The 17,345-nt window shown below is 40.5% G+C and overlaps 1 protein-coding gene across 4 annotated transcripts in view; it reads left to right on the top strand.

Moving 5' to 3' along the window:
• Window positions 1-17,345, top strand: part of LOC147023560 (A disintegrin and metalloproteinase with thrombospondin motifs 16-like) — a 184,052-nt gene that overhangs the window by 26,390 nt on the left and 140,317 nt on the right. For all 4 annotated transcript variants that reach the window (XM_085889060.1, XM_085889058.1, XM_085889057.1 and 1 more), the window contains exon 3: window positions 10,030-10,309. In XM_085889060.1, the coding sequence (XP_085745186.1) occupies window positions 10,235-10,309 (75 nt within the window). In that variant the 5' untranslated portion in view covers window positions 10,030-10,234. The remainder of the gene's footprint in view (window positions 1-10,029; window positions 10,310-17,345) is intronic.

Genomic DNA, 17,345 nt, shown 5'->3' with positions numbered 1-17,345 from the left:
ATTGCGATATTTTTCAATTTTACATCATTGCTGGGAAAGTGTATATTGGCATGCAGATAAAGAACAACAATTCCTCGAAATCAGCAAAAAATTTCCGAAGTAGTAATTTCATGGATATTCTCTTTTATTGAAGACTTTTTGCTAATCTTTTTAAAGAGAGAAATAAACAACATGAATTGATTTAGGAGGGTTGCCGTGATTAACTCCAGTGTAAGTCCAAGAAAAGTGTGCCTATTAGTGCGTACAGTTATTACACGCAGCGATGAAGTTTGTAATTATTAAGATAAACACTCAGCAGGAATTTTTCACTTGTGTTTGTTTACCATGGCACGTCCCGACAATGGATAACCAGTATAATTGGAAGTAAATGAGGAAGCACTTAAGTTATTTTATGGCCTATTTCATTGATCAATGCCTGTTTTCATAACATTTAGGATGCAGTGTGTATCGCTTCAACAAAGCCATCTGATTACAGTTTGAGACCAGACTCAAATTAGATATTCCAGAGCTTTGATATAATGTCATTTGTTGAATTTCCCGATCATCCACCTGTTGTCATAATGGGCAATTAATTTGTTATGGTATGTTGACCCAGCACCATGAACTTCAAAAAACTATTTTTTTCATGGAATTTTAAATAGTTTTTGTGTTGATTGACTAGACATTACTGCTCACAATGTACACTTTCGCCAGGCAGTCACATATGTAATGGCTTTAGCAGGAGAGGACGCATGTGGAGTGCCTGGAGCTTTCCGCTTCCTGTGTAGCATCCCTGAACAGCAGCTCTCCATGAAGGCCAGCCAGCACATGTGAATGCAATTTGTCAATGTGCTGCATAGAGACACAACCAGGATAGTTTTAAGCATGCAATATCACATTTTAAGTTGTGCATTCCATAAAACATCGTCACTTGCAAAATATACTTATTTTGTGAATAATATGCAATTTGTCATTGGTCACAGGCATTGTCATACCGACATGAAATTAAGTTGAAAGATGATATTGGAGGAAATTGTTTTCATAAGAGGTTTTAAGTTAATGTGTTGTTGGAAATATTAAATTGTTTAATTAAAGGGTGTGAGTCTACTATATTGTTATTAATGTGAAGAGTGAGTATATAAACCTTTACACTGGTATGTACTCAGAAAATATGTTTTATCAAGAAAAGTACATCAATATAGCTTTATCGAGGCTATAAAAAAGAAAAATATTTATTATCAGCACAAGTCTGGGAATGCCTAGATTTTTTTAAAATATATTTTTTTAAAGCTTCAAGACATTCGTGACAACTCGAGAAATGTTTCAACACTAAAAAAATCTTGGACTGATCACTACTCCATCGCAGCTTCGTGTTAATGATAATTATAATCTTTTCCTATCGCCCTTCGATTCCTTGTTTTGCCTTTATGGTTACTGCATTGATCTTTACCTTTAACACTTTATGTTTTAATTATCACGCCTTTTGGTGCTTCTCCTCCATTAGTTCTGATATACAATTTGTATAAGCACATTTTTGCAGGGAATTTAAAGCATCGATCCTTTTTGACAGAATTGCTGTGTCTGGAGGAAATCTCCAATGGAGAGTCGTGTCAAACTGTGCTAAACAAAACTGTTGAAAAGCTTCCCAGGTGGTACCACTTGGGTTAGACATTCGGTGATGTTACAAGCACAAATACAAAAATACCGTCCACCGATGTGCCAAGGGGCTGCGTTGAAATAACACCTGATGGAGAGAGGGACGAAATAAGTAATGATCCATGGAGTCCCAGAGAGGCATATAAATGGCCGTAGAAAATCAATTAACGGAACCATTCACGTGTGGAATGAAGACAGAGATTCCTCTAGGTGATGGTTAAGGAACCAATTATTTGGTCTCATAATGTCTGTCTGTCCACAGCTTTCTGTGGGCCAGCAGAGATTCAGGGAGAAGGCCAGGATCCCATTATCAACCATTTTGCTTCTGGAGATGTTGGAGAAACAGCTGCTGTTTTAAATCAGCCTCCTAGCTGGCCAGCCTGCTTTGTTTTCATTCATTCTTTGAGAGTGTACACATTGGGGGTGTATGCACTGGGGTGCAGAAATGAGTGAACATTTGAAGTATTTCCTTTTGGAAATGTCAGAGGTTAGCTGAGAAGAGTAGTGAGAGGGAAGGGACAAACACGAACGTGGAAGGGAGAGTTACCTTTCACTTGCTCTCACTGTCAATGTCACAAGGAATTTCAATAACATGTCATGACTGTGTCTTGGTGAAATGCACAAAATATTATGGGGTAATCAATTTGATTCAGGGATCCAAGAAGGAAGGTGTTCAGCCAAAACGACTGTAATCTGAGAGATGCAATGATAATTCAGGAATAAAAAGAAGTATTCTTAGCATACATAATAAATGCAGTTATATTATACACTAGCAAATACCACCCATCGCTTTGCTGATTGTAATACTAAATGGGGGAGGGAGAAAAAGAGGGTGGAAGAGGGAGAAAGGGGTGGGGGAGAGAGTGGGGAGAGTGAAGAGGTGGAGGGAAAAGGAGAGAGAGAGAGGAGGGAGGGGGAGCGAGGAGGGGTGGGGGGAGGGAAGACAGTGTGGGGTGAGAGGAAGGGAAGGCAGACGTGCGGTGGAGCGTTAATTACGATTCATACTGTTTAATCAAAATGATTCTGCATAGAATAACAGTGAAGATGAAAACAAAATAATGTCTGAAATCCATTTTGTACCTGTCATACTATAAACATGGTCCGGAGATAAACTTGCGTCCGGAGAAAAACTCCTGTCCCGACAAGTCTGGGGACAAACTCCCGTCCAGACATAAATACCACCCGGAAGCGTCCGGAGACAAACATCGTCCAGACATAACCACCATTTGGATATGTCCAGAGACAGAGAAAAAAGAGAGAGAGAGGAGAGGGGAGAGTGAGAGAAGAGATGTGGGAGGAGGGTGCTGCACTGTATTGGGAGGGAAGAGGAGAGAGAGACAGAGACAGACAAAGATTGATAGATGGGGGTAGGAGAGTTAGCAGAGAGAATATGTTATGTCATATGAACAACACACGCACACAGAAGTGCTAGGCCGATATGGACAGGTTGGAGTCAGTGTGATTACCACCGACAGTACTTACTGTATTCAACCAAGAAACCTTGAGTAACTTTCACCGAAAAATGCTGGTACATTTATATAGACATTTCAGCGATATGTTCACAAACATTATTCTTATTAAACAGCTGGCGTGGTGGGTGGGGAAAAAATTTGGCTTGGTAATTTAGAAAATGCGTTAATATGGCAAATGGCTTGAAAATCAGGTGTTATTTCACAACAACTCTATAAGGGTGATGGAGCACAAACCACTTGCTCAGGGTGATGGAGCACGAACCACTCACTCAGGGTGAAGGAGCATGAACCACTCACTCATGGTGATGGAGCATGAACCACTCACTCATGGTGATGGAGCATGAACCACTCACTCATGGTGATGGAGCATGAACCACTCACTCATGGTGTCAGAGCATGGCCCACTTGCTCAGGGTGAAGGAGCACGAACCACTCACTAATGGTGACAGAGCATGAACCACTCACTCATGGTGATGGAGCACAAACCACTCGATCAGGGTGACAGATCATGAACCACTCGCTCTGTGTGACAGACACAAACCACTCACTCAGGGTGATGGAGCACAAACCACTCACTCAGTGTGACAAAGCACGAACCACTCCTTCAGGCTGATGGAGCACGGCGCACTCGCTCTGAATGACATGGCGTGGCAAAAGCATCTGCCGTGAGTGAGCGATTCACTCAGAATGATTTAGCGTGGTACCGCTATCGACAACAGTTGCTTGACAAGTGGTTTCAGCACTCATGCGAGCACTCCAATTCAATGGTTGATGAGGATCGTTTGGCCAGGCTGTCGTTGCATACCACGAAGGGTCCACTTAACTTTTAGGCTGGTCTTCACTGTGCATGCAGCAGTTATTGAAATAATAATAAATCCGTCATTTTACCTCCTCGTCCATGTATGTGTCATGTGGTACATGAGTTCGGGGTCCACGCAAATGTTATAACTTTTTTTTTTAAGTCTTTTTTTTTTTTAAACCAGATTTGCTTTGTTTCCCTATGGAGCACCTTGCGAAACCTTGGAAAATATAGACACAAGTCTGGCAGATGCTATGGGTGAGCTCTCCCTCTGGGGGACAGGGCGCGTCAGGTCTTGCAGTGAATGCATTACATCATATAGCTCAAAGAAGCTCGTTATTTTTGGCGCGTTCCTAAATTTTTTGGTCATTCAATATAATTATCCAAACAGTAGAAAAATGAAAGTTTAATGCTTTGGAAATTTCACATTTTCTTGTGTATGTATGGAGGAGGAGGGAACACACAGCCTTGCTTGCTTCAAGTAAATAGGTTTTTTGGTTTAATTGTAAGACTCGTTATTTCTTTAAATTATCAGATTTCACAACAGATTTCGACACTTATTTAGTCCGGACCATATCCGATCCTCAAAATCGAAATAATATTTCGATGATATATTCCAATTTGTCCGTGAGAGTAGATCATGGAAAATCTTATCACATAATGCATGAGATCACTCAAGGCTCCTAATTTGAAAACTATAGTACTTACAAAACAATGTATACAGTGATTCATAGCTATGATGATCAGGCATTTGATAATATGAGTGAGGAAAGTGAAAAATAAACTTTATCATTAAGAAATCGTTGCGGCCTGTTCCAAATCATGGCATGGTTGAGCAGGCCAAAAAACATGGCGGCTTCAGAACCCTGTAAGGTTACCCAGGAAATGCCTTAAGACCCCAGAGAGCAAGGTGGCTGAGCATCACCTGATGAAGGATATCATTAAATAGGAGGAGGAGGAGGAGATTGGGACCATACTTTGTGCAGAGCTTTGGTGCTGCTTAAGCAGTCTCCTTGGCTATTGGGCACAATCCTGGACGGGTCGCCACTCCGACACAGTATACCAGCAAGCTGGCACTCATTTTGCCGACCTTGGAAGGATGACAGGTCGAGTTAACCCCACCTGGTATTAATTCAACAGCTGAGTGGGATTTTAACTCAGGACCCTTAGATCCAAAGCCCACCACCCGAGCCATTAAGCGAACACCAGGCATGTTAAATAAGGCCCTCGATTATCTTGAAATGGGGTGTTTTAATTAACTGAAATACCCAATTTTCAGTCATGCACTTCCTTGGAGTTCCCTCACCATGCAGGCAAAGTTTCAGGCTGCTAGGTTTTATGGTTTTGGAGTTATGGAGGACACACACACACACACACACACACACACACACACACACACACACACACACACACACACACACACACACACACACACACACACACACACACACACACACACACACACACACACACACACACACACACACACACACACACACACACACACACACACGTCCTACTCACGTTGTTGTTCTTGTGGACTTTTTTGTTTCACAACCTACAGTTTTCATTGAAACTTCCTGAAACTTGGCATATATATGTAAAAATACCCTGCGCAGACAGTAACCATCTCCGATTTTGAAAATTCCTCCTAGAAAAAAAAGTTATGACGTCAAAATATCTCCGCTAATGGAAATCGCCTAAAAAATTATCTCCGAAACAAGGCAAACTTTTTGAATTCTGTTTGTGGGAATCGAACGGGGCATTAGCAGAGATGAATTATCGCACATATGATACATCACTATGACGTCATATCAATTTCTATGACGTCATTCCTATTTTTTGACATTTTTTGTTTCACAACCCAGAGTTTTCATCGGATCTTCGTGAAACTTGCCATGGATATGCAGAAAGCCAACGCACAGGCAGTAACCATGTCCGATTTTGGAAATTCTTCCTAGAAAGAAAGTTGACGTCATAATATCGCCACTAATGGAAATCGCCTATACCATTATCTCCGAAACTAGGCAAGCTGTTTGAATTTTGTTTGCAGGAATCAAGCCGGGCAATTAGCACAGATTAATTTATCGCAAACCTGATACATCACAATGACGTCATATTCGCTTTTATGACGTCATCATTAAGAGGACGAGGATCTTAGCTCATTTGAGCTTCTTTAATCAATTCATTTCGTGACATTGCTTTCTTTCCTTGAGATGGAGCATTCCCTTTGCGCTGTGTTTATCACCACTCACAAGGTGATATATTTTGTCGGAAAATTGATACCTCACCCTCGGGGGGTGGGAAGCATCCAAAAAGATTGTGAACCACAGTCGGTCGTGTGGGGCCGCATGCAATTGCACAGGTTGCATGACCCTCTTCCCGGGGCCCATGTAGAGCTCGGAGCCCTTGGGCACTGGCCCTACGTTCCTCTACGTTAATCCGGCACTGGTCTGGTATGTTGGGGAACATTTTTTTTTGTTTGGCACAAGTTTTTCATGAACTGGCTGGCCAGTACTGACGTTAGACTGAAGGTGTATGAGGAAGGGAATTGGTCTGTTTTTGAAATGTCAGGCAACAATTTTTAAATAACATTTCTTCCAGAACAGTAACATACACATTAGGACAAAGTCATCTCAAAGTCATACCTCCCACTCTGTAATTCACAAGATGTCGACTTAATCATCTTCCATCATGTTGAAAAAAACAAAACATACTCTCAGGTACTCAACATCAATTTTTTAGGGTTTGGGCTTTCTTCCTCGACTGCTTCTGTTGTCAGCAGTACCAGTTTCACAAATCCTCCTCTGAGTCTTGCACACAGCTCCTGCTGAAACATGAAGTCGGGCTGAAATCTGCTGCATGGAGTTCATTTCACCAGCTGAGACTTTGATCTCCCTATGCTTGTCATGTGATATTTCCTTCCCAGAGCTACATAATTAACCATTCACCACACTACAATGATATCATCACCGATACTTTTATAGTCTTACTGCAGTTATTGCACTTTCTGATCGCTTGTACAACATCCAATCGCAGTGTCACATATTAACTTCTGACTGCAATTGGGAAAAATGATGCCATTCCATCACATTGTGTCGGTTTTTTTTTTCTGAGTATATTATAATCAATCCAAAGAATTACGTTGTATATTATATTATCTTTGTTTCAATATGTCACAAAATGAGGTTCTTTCCATTGGGTTCGAATTCCTGCAATTTTGAAGGGGATAGGAAGGAGCAGGTCTCATGTTTCAGGAGATGTTTCATCCACTCCACCCGGACTTCCTCGTGCGGAGTTCAAGTGTTTTTGCGAAACATAATCCCAAACTTCTTCAATACAAAATGTGTATACGTATGTACAGTGTAGGTATGTCTCTACATTCAGCGTACAAGCGTTCGGCTGCTTTATGCCCCCATCTTGATCAGCTGGAATCCCACGGTCGCTGCACTTTCGGAGTCTCTTCCAGTTAAACTCACAGCCCTTATTCTAGTGTCACCTCGGGACATCAGCTGTAATCAAGCTCGACATCAGGCGTAATCAGGTCAACTCTTACTCAGGATTAGGCCACTTTCATGTGAGTTTTATTGATTGTTTTCCTTGTTCGCTCGATCCACTCCCCCGAATAGTATCTTTATTTTCAAGATTGTAGGTGACATTGTCTTTTCATTGAGTTTTAACGTAAATGATCTGAAGATGCCTTATGAGCAATAGGTATTCACCGCAAACTATATAATGCACCTCATGTTTCCAAAATCAGTCCTTTCTTGAAGGTTATTAATGAGCCAGCAAGGCTTTTTCCAACCTATAAGGACTTAGTCATTCCCCTGGCACGAACTTCAATTGCTAAAGTTTTCCAGTCCGATTCCATAATTCTACTCCCTTTAACGGGGTTTAAAAGCACAAGTTCTGGGATGAAAGTACAGACTTCTTCCCACCTCGATTAACACATATTTAAGCTCCCATAGCTTTGACTTTGAATCAAGTTTTTATTCTTAACAGACATTTAATAAACAAAATTCATTGTCTGTCTGTCTGTTTACGGTTTTTTTGCAAAAACCGCTGGGCCGACAACCACCACATTTGGCACACAGAACAAGTTCAGAGGGTATTTCCATCCACAACCTCAGCCTTTAAAGACCCCAAAGACCCATTCGACCCCAAAGACCCTTTATAATTCAAAGATCCCAAAGACCTTTAAGACCCTGAAGACTCCAAACACCCTGAAGACCCAAAATGCTCTTTCAGACCCAAATGACCCATAAGACCCCAAAGACCCTTTAAGACCCCAAACAACCTTACCACCCTTTCGATCCCAAAGACCTCCAAGGCCCTCAATACCCAAAAGACCATCAAGACTTCAAATACCCTTTCGACCCCCAAAACCCCAAAGACCCTTTAGATCCCAAAGACCCTTTCGATTCTGAAGACTCCTAAGATCCCAAAGACCCTTTAGACCCCAAAGACCCACAAGACCCTTTAAGACCATGAAGATCCTTAAGACCTTTGAGGCCCTTTTTACTTCTATAACCCCAAAGACTTGTAAGACCCTTAAGACCCCTTACACCAATCAGACAGATTAGACAGCTTGGACCCTTGACCATTTAGAGCATTAGACCACTTGGACCTTTTTTGACCCTTTTTACATGCTTAAGAGTTTAGACTTTTTCGACCACTTAGATACTAACTACAATTGGAACGTATCCTTTAGACAATGTAGAACCTTTTAAGTGGACACCAGACAAACGTCAATCGTTTTCTTGCACAACTTTGAAGGGGTGGGCTGGGAGTCTGGAGGGAGGAGGTGTGGTGGGGGGAGGGAGGGGAATGGGTGGAGTGGGGGTCCGGAGGGAGGGGGGGAGGGGTGAAGAAGTGGGAGGAGAGATCCGGCGTTGCTTGGCAACGCCAGTTACCTTTGCTCGTAGATTAGGTGCAGTGCATACAAATGAGTGACGAGCAGTGTCAAGTGAAAACTGGTAAAAGTAACTTGTACTGTTTGTCAACATTTGGTATGACTAGTACGGGGCCGTAGGGGCGGGGCCGTAGGTGCGTGCCCGTAGGTGAGTGCCAGTATGTGCAGCCTCTCTCTCTCTCTCTCTCTCTCTCTCTCTCTCTCTCTCTCTCTCTCTCTCTCTCTCTCTCTCTCTCTCTCTCTCTCTCTCTCTCTCTCTCAAACCTCAAAGGCACATCCGTGGGTCCCCAGCAATATTCCTGGCAAGTTTCAATCGTGCAAAAGAAATAATAATTAAATAAATAAATAAACATTAATTGTGATGTCATTCGTGATGTCATAGCACCGTGTCTTGTCATTGGTCGACAGACAAATGGCCATAACTTGGGAACCGCTCGTCCGATTAATATCAAACCTTGAAAAGCACATCCGCAGGTCCCCGGCAATATTCCTGGCAAGTTTCAATCAGATCAGACCGTTGATCGTGCAAAAAAAAAAGGATAAAATAAATAAACATTAATTGTGACGTCATTCATGATGTCATAGCACCGTGTCTTGTCATTGGTCGACAGATAAATGGCCGTAACTTGGGAACCGCTCGTCCGGTTGACCAAACCTCGAAAAGGCACATCTGCGGGACCCTGGCAATATTCCTGGCAAGTTTCAATCAGACCGGACCGGCGGTCGTCGAGAAACGGCGGTGACAGACAGACAGACAGACAGACAGACAGACAGACACACAGAGATTGCTGGAATTATAGATAGATTGTGTCTGTAAGTTTAATGTCCATCTCTTTCTGTTTTGCTGTGTAATGGAAAAAAATAAACAATTTATGCATGAATGCATGAACCTTCTGACTTGTACGTGCTTAAAAATGAAAAAAAATTTGCTTCTTTCTGTTTCAAAAATTGTTTGCTTCAAAGATTCATATCCTCCTGCACTTCTGCTTTCTTGATTTTAATGTGGAGACAGAGGAGGAATTGAATGGGAGTGAACATTGTACATAATTGCTTGTATTGTTAATGAAACACTTCGATGTAATTGATGATGAAACTGTACAGTGGAATGTGGTGATGGAGGAGGAATGCATTGGAGGTGGATGTGTTGGCCACAAAAGGCCAAATTGTTTAATTTTTTTTGTTGGTGTTGTTGTTTGACTCTAATTTCTCAGTCAGGATTGATCCGGACACAGTCAGAAGAGTATCTCTTATCGCCATTGCCATCCTACTGGACTTTACCGCTCAACGTGAGCAAGACGCGCTCTCCGATTCGCCCACACATGCTCTACAAGCGATCAGCCGAGCAGCTCTTGCAACGCCAGCCTTCTGATATTTCTCAGCCAAGGATACGAGGCTTCATGCCTAACTCCTCGCCGCATGCACCTGCATCTTCAGCGGATACCTTCTCACCGAGAGAACACCCACGACACTTCTGCAACGCTGCCAGGGAATGTATGTAAGGATGTACTGTTCAATTCCTTAAATCATGTTCTCTGACCTTCGTTGTGGGTTGTATAGTTGAATGGGGGTCAGGATGAACCAAAGCTGATAGGCAATTGGAATACTCCGGAGATAGGGATGAAAGGTCACTGACAACATAGTGTCAATGTAACCACTTTTTCCTCCATTTTGAGCACCTGTTTTATTTTATTATTTTATTATTATTATTATTATTATTTTTTTTTTTAATCAGATCTCGTTCCAAAATAACAACTTATTGATCTTCATGTTTTATTTTAACAATTTCCATATTTTACTCCACTTTATGGGCTGAAATAAATGTTTTGTAGACCAAGCCTTGTTTAAATTTCTCGAATTTTCTCAAAGTTCAGGACGGATTCAGATGAAATTTTGTGGAGAGGTTGATTGTGTGACAAGGATCAATTGATTCGCTTTTGGTGATGATCTGAATCCGGATCTGGATCTGAGAATTTTTTTAAGTGATCCTTCACCTTGAAGAAATAGGGCTAAACGATATATCGCATGATATCTCAAAAAGTTGTGGATGGATTCACACGAAATGTGGTGGGTGAGTTGGTTTGGTGACGAGAACAAGCCGATTAGGTTTTAGTTTCAGGTCCGAATCCAGATCCGGCCTCTCAGTGGGATAGAAAACATAAACTAATCAGCCTGGCAGAGGCATGTGCTCTCCCGAGTGCCAGTTGTAGTTCTAAATGTGCTGTGTCACGTCAATGTATTATCTTATGAATCATATTATTTCCCTATTAACAACTTTATTATACTATTTAGCAACAGATAGGTTGCTCATTCCTTAAGCTGTGCTACTATTTTGTGATAATTTTAGCATGCTGCTAATTTCAGCAAAGCACGACTTTATGTTGATATTCATTTTTTTGCATTTTGCATCACATGTTATCACTTCTACTGGGTATGTGCAATAGGTACTCATGTTGTCTTCCCCATTAGTGGAGTTAGGGGAGGGGAGGGAACTCTCATTCATTAATAATTCCTTTTTGAAAGTTGAATAGATAAATCAATTTGACTTGGAAGCTGCACACATACTACATGCATCATAGCGTTCGTAATTTGAATCCCCCTGCTATTAATGATACGAGTTCACATCATGCATACTACTTAAGCATATATAATCATAACATCTACATCACCACCCCCTCATATACAATACTGCAAATGCAGTCCCTTTCTCTTTCCCAAGTTGTGGCAAGTACAGTCTGTATTTTCGCTTGGCGTACATGACAGCATCTTTGTTCTGAAAAGATTATTAGACAAATTGAAGAACGGGGGAAAATAATAGATTTTAATAGTGCTGTTTCATATACTGTACAAACTATTTCTTCAACCCCCATCCCTCTCTCTTGCCTACATAATTGGGTGGTCGCTAGACTACCGTTATTCTCAGGTTTTGCGTCTGTCTGCATGTCTGTTTGTTTGTATGTAATGGACAGCTCTGGAGGCCAGAGGAGTCAACCGATTTTGATGAAGCTTGACTGGTAGGTTCATACCAGGATCTCGTTGTATGCTTTTGAGCACCGTTGCTATGGACGCCACCGTTGCCTAGCAACAGGACTTTGAAATTTTTGAAAAAAATCCGGAAAATATTTATATGCATATATTTTTTTCGAAAATCAAAAATCGGCTTCTGCGCTTTTATGCGCACTATAATCAACCTCTTTGTCAAAAATTTTCAGCCCGATCTGTCAAAAATTGTATGACTAGTATGCAATTATATGGCGACCACCCATGTCGCCTACCGGCTACTCTGTATGTCTGTTGGGTGGTCGCTAGACTACTGTTATTCTCAGGTTTTCCATCTGTCTGTATGTCTGTTGGGTGGTCGCGAGACTATTGGGTGGTCGCTAGACTACTGTTATTCTCAGGTTTTCCGTCTGTCTGTATGTCTGTCTGTTTGTTTGTATGTAATGGACAGCTCTGGAGGCCAGAGGAGTCAACTGATTTTGATGAAACTTGACTGGGAGGTTCATACCAGGATCTAGTTGTATGCTTTTGAGCACCGTTGCTATGGATGCCACTGTTGCCTAGCAACGGGACTGAAATTTTTGAAAAAATCCGAAAAACATTTATATATATATATATATTTTTTTTTTTTCGAAATCAAAAATCGGCTTCCGTGCTTTTATGCGCACTATAATCAACCTCTTTGTCAAAAAATTTCAGCCCGATCTGTCAAAAACTATGACTGGTATGCAATTATGTAGTGACCACCCATGCCGCCTACTGGCTTGTATGTAGATAAGTGGGGGGAATCTTATTGTTTCTTCATCATATTCACAAGAGGTCTTTAAAAAAAACCCCATAATTAACAAAATATATAAATAGGGTGAAGTTATCTCATCTGCACTAACTCGCTTGGCCATTGGGTTGTTACTTTCTGGCCTTTAGAGTTGCAAACCGAGTCTCAACAACTTGATATTAATAAATAAATTATCCGCCGTTTTAAATTAAAATTACAGTATGAATGCATATTCAGAGCTCATGAGAAAATGGATTTTAATAAATGTTCCAAAGATATCTGATGGTTAAAACTATTGTCACAAGATGACTGCTGATGTCGTGACAAATGTTCAGGTGGTGATTTGGAAGATTTTCTTTAACCATACCTTCCCTTCATCATCTTTTAAATGATTTGCATAATTTTTCTTTTGAAAAATGATTCTTTCCATCTGTAGCTTTTGAGGGATTTTAAGCTCATCTGGAACTTGAATTACATATAAGGTATTGTCATCGTGTACCATCCGTCCGTCTCCCACTTCGACTTCTCTGGCCAAACCGCTGTACCGATCCGGCTGAAATTTGACAGCAACGTTCCACTCCTGACTGGTGATGGGGATTGCAAAGCTTGTTCTGTTCACATGACTTTAAGTTGGTCAAAATGGCCGACTTAGTAAATTTCTTCAAAAATCTTCTCTCGACCCATCAGTCAGAATGTTACCAAATTTGGGTTACAACATTAGGCCAGGGCACAGATAAGGCTACAGCTCCAGTGGTCCTATTTTTTTTAATTCCACTCTGAGTTGAAAAAGTGTGCTATAAGATGAATTTTCAGGAAGTAATTTATGAAACATTGTTGATATTTATTTATTTTTCTTTCAGGATTGACAATTTCTAGTTTTCATCCGTTTTTCAGTTAAGTGTTGTTGTATGCACATAAAGAAATGTAGTGGCACATATTACAGTCTTGGGTAAAAAAAAAAAAAATTAAATGCTTTGTAAGATGTATAAGAAATGACAATGTTGGTCAAAGCATTCAAAGTAATGCCAACATGGTAGATAGTGTAGTCACACATGCTGTGGAATAGTTGCTGGTAAAGGAAAACATCACATGAGCTGAGACTCACACTGTCTAAACAATTTGGTGATGGATGCCTTTCAATTTCCTTAATTTTTTTCCAATGATGATTGTTTAAATGACGCAGTGTGTTAAAAAAAAGGCTGGGAATTTGTGAGTGATCTTGAGCACTCTCAAATGCAAACAACTGCTACTATTCCAAGCAAACACTCAACCTGTTAAACAACTAATCTTGGAAAGTTACTGGATTGCTTTAAATGTGGAATTTTGGAAGAATTGGATATCAGTTTTGGAAGTGATGAAACAATCATTTATTCTCACTTTAAATTCAACAAGGTTAGTGCAAAGTGGTGACTGAAGTACCTGAAATTGGATCAAAAAGAAACTTGTGTGGCCATTGAAACCAAATTTCTGGAATGCTACCAGAAGGAGGTACAATATTTCTTGAAGACTGTGAAATGTGATGAGACTTGGCTCTATCATTTCACACCATAATGAAAGTGTGCCAGCATGGAGTTGCTCTCAACCACCTAAAAATAATAAAGATCAGCCAGCTAGAATGCCTTTGGCAAGTGTATTGGTACCTTAAATGTTTAATTCATGGGGAATTTATTGAACATCTGAAATTTAAGCCATGGTTCTACGTTACTGCAGCTACTTGTTATGTAATTAAGTGAAATGAGCAACACACAGACAATATTTAAGTTTGCTCTCTCAGGGCAAGCATTAACTGCACAATAATGTGTGCTCCGACAGCAATTATAACAATTATTTATTGAGAGGATATGGGTTAGGAATTTCAAAATCATCCCCCATATAGTCCAGGTTCATCACCTTTTGATTTTCATCTCGTTGGACAGCTCAAATAACATCTGGGTGGCATTAAGTTTACAACTGATGAAAACTCAAAGCACGACCACTTAAATGTTTCGTACGTGTCCAAAATTTATGGTTTTATCGGAACCTTCAACATGAATGTTTCTTTATCTGCATCTTAGGGCTGACAGAATAGCTGAGGGTCGCATATTTTGCCTTTGAGCTGTCTCCTCTGGCTTCAATTCCTGAACTGACTATTAACTGTTGTTCTGGTGCTTCACAAGTATGGCATTGCAACAATCAGTATGCTGTCCTTCTCATGCAAAGCTTTTCAAAAAAAGTAGGCCGTTGTGTTGTTGGTTTCTACTCTAATCTACATGGGCAGTGCATCAGCAGCATTGCCACACCCCCCCCCCCCCCAGGAATGATGGAAACTATAAGCTCTCTGCTGCTTAAAATGAATGAATCTGCATCTTACAAGACATTCCCCTGTCAATTATCAACCTATATATAACACAGTTTGCATTTGTGTGTTTGTCTGTCCCCCTTCATAAGGATGATTTAATTCAGGATTTAAAGGCCAATCTTTTAACACGACTGTACGTTCACTTCGGTGTATTTTTTGGGGATAAAAAAAACCTCGAAGAGTAATTACATCTCTTTTATTGGAATTGTAGACTTGCAAACCAGGCTTCAAGGGCGGTGTACAGAAGCATTAAAAAAATAACAATAAATACAAGGCACAGGGAGGTGAAATTCACTGCACGTGATGTGCAACACGTGCAGAGTAAAACAAGTGTTCATGTACATCAGGAAGATGTCACATAAATGAAGAAGAAACAAGCACACCTGATGCTAGACAACTAGGCCAAGGCTTCAGATATTGGCATGCTCATGAGGCCGTAGCCTACCGTCGAAAGGAAACATCCCAGAAGATAAAGAAAATAGGATCACATTTGTATCATGTAGTGTTTTAAAATAATGCTTTTTCTTGCAACAAAACATCAAATCTTCCAGTCTCCTTGAATACTTTGAATAGAATAACTCTATCCTGTCATTTTTTATTAGCTTTCAAATGAGTTATATTCACAATACACATTCAACTAACAATGATATTTTGCTGTTCTCCCATCCTTAGGTTCTTACCATATTTGTGTTGAGCTTAACTGATGGAGAGAATGCGCGGTCACAAATTCCTCGATGTTTTCATGTGTGATAGATGACCCTTAAGGCCTGTTACCTTGACCGTCTCCTTGATCTTTGCTGAAAGAGTCTCCTCAAAAATTGTAATCCCTTTATTGTGCCCAATACAATGTAAATCCTGTTTCCACCCACAGTTGAACCTTGATCTTTGATCGAGTCCCTTTGATCCTTGACTACTGACCTTTGATGCTGTCGGTTTCTTCACCCTTTGACCATCCCTCGATTGTGACCATCCCTACCATGTTTACATACTTTTTGGCATGCCATCCCTACATCCTTTTACATTTTTTATAAATGCTTTTTTTGTTACTTGTTTTAGATATAGGGCTGGCAGGACAATTTAGAAGTATGCACACTTGCTTTTGAGCTGCCTCACCAAGGTTTCAATCTTGGCTTAGCTATAAACTGCAGCGCTGATGTTTCACATGCAGAGTGCACCATCCCTCGTATGGATGCTCGGATATTGCTGTGAAGCCCCCTAAGCAAATTAGAAATTCCTGCCACTTTCAGTCGATCGTTCTACGATAGAGTGGTGATCGGTCCCAAATTGGTTCTAGCCGTGAAACATTTCTCAACTTCTTGTGACTGCCTCAAAGCTCTAACTCTCTTGGCCGCGTTGTTTATGATTATATACACCTAAATATTGAAAATATATAATGTGACCTCTCTTGGATTATTGGGAATATCTCATTCCAAGAAATTTTGAATGTCTGTCATATTTATCATTTTAAATTGTAATATATGTATACACTTTATATATTTCTCAATAAAAGTTGTACTTTAGATTATTGGTATTGCTTATGGCACACCCAGCTCAAACTTTGACCTTCTTCCCATAATAGTTCAGTTCTGGAGGGATGTCTTTACCATCTGGAAGCTACCATGTAACATTTGGTTTAATTCAATAATCACATACAACTAATTCCATAGTTTTGTTATGAACAAGGTACTGGATATATAAATATAGTGCACAAAATTGGAAAGACAATCATTTCGAATTTGCTGCTGTGTTGAAATCTTTTTGTGGATGTTTCAACCTTTAATCTGAGGCCAAAGGTCAGACCAATCATTCATTTTGTTGTTTCTTTCAGCTTGATTTACCATTCCATCTGACCATTCATGCTGTCTGGGATGTAAGTGCACATTTTGATACTTTAGTGCGTTCCTGAATCGTGTTCAGGTCGTGAACAGCTCATGGTAATTGAAGGCTTCTCTTCTTGCTCTCCTCCAACTTCTGCTGCTGTGGAGCCTCATCTAGGAACTCCGTCTTTTTATTGTCTCCGGAAATGATTTTCAAGTTTTGTTTGAGAAGGAGCTGACCCTTTTTACAGACTATTCCACACTTTGTTTGAACAGTTTCTCACACCAGTGAGCAAGCCGCTTTAGCTTGCTCATTAAATTCCAATCTTGCCAAGATAAATCTGTGCTTCCCAAAATGGAACATGTCTTTCAACTCCACCAAATCTCAACTCCTTGGCATCCCCCCATGCAGGGATTACGTTGCCAATGAACTGCTTTCTTCTTTGGATATGCTCATTTTTGAATCAAATAGCCAAAAGCTTCTTACCATTAGGATATGTCATAAATATCTCTCGGGCTCACCATTTTAATACCTTTATTGTCATGCTTAGTGCTGTCTTTGCCTCCTTGAAAATGCCCAGTTCTTCCTTTACCAATTGA

Source organism: Eptatretus burgeri, chromosome 7 (assembly GCF_056783735.1).
Source record: "Eptatretus burgeri isolate ZD-2024b chromosome 7, Ebu_testis_v1, whole genome shotgun sequence".
Classification (NCBI taxonomy): Eukaryota; Metazoa; Chordata; class Myxini; order Myxiniformes; family Myxinidae; genus Eptatretus; species Eptatretus burgeri.
Note: the sequence above shows the minus strand (reverse complement) of the source record. Positions and strands in the feature narration are given on the sequence as shown.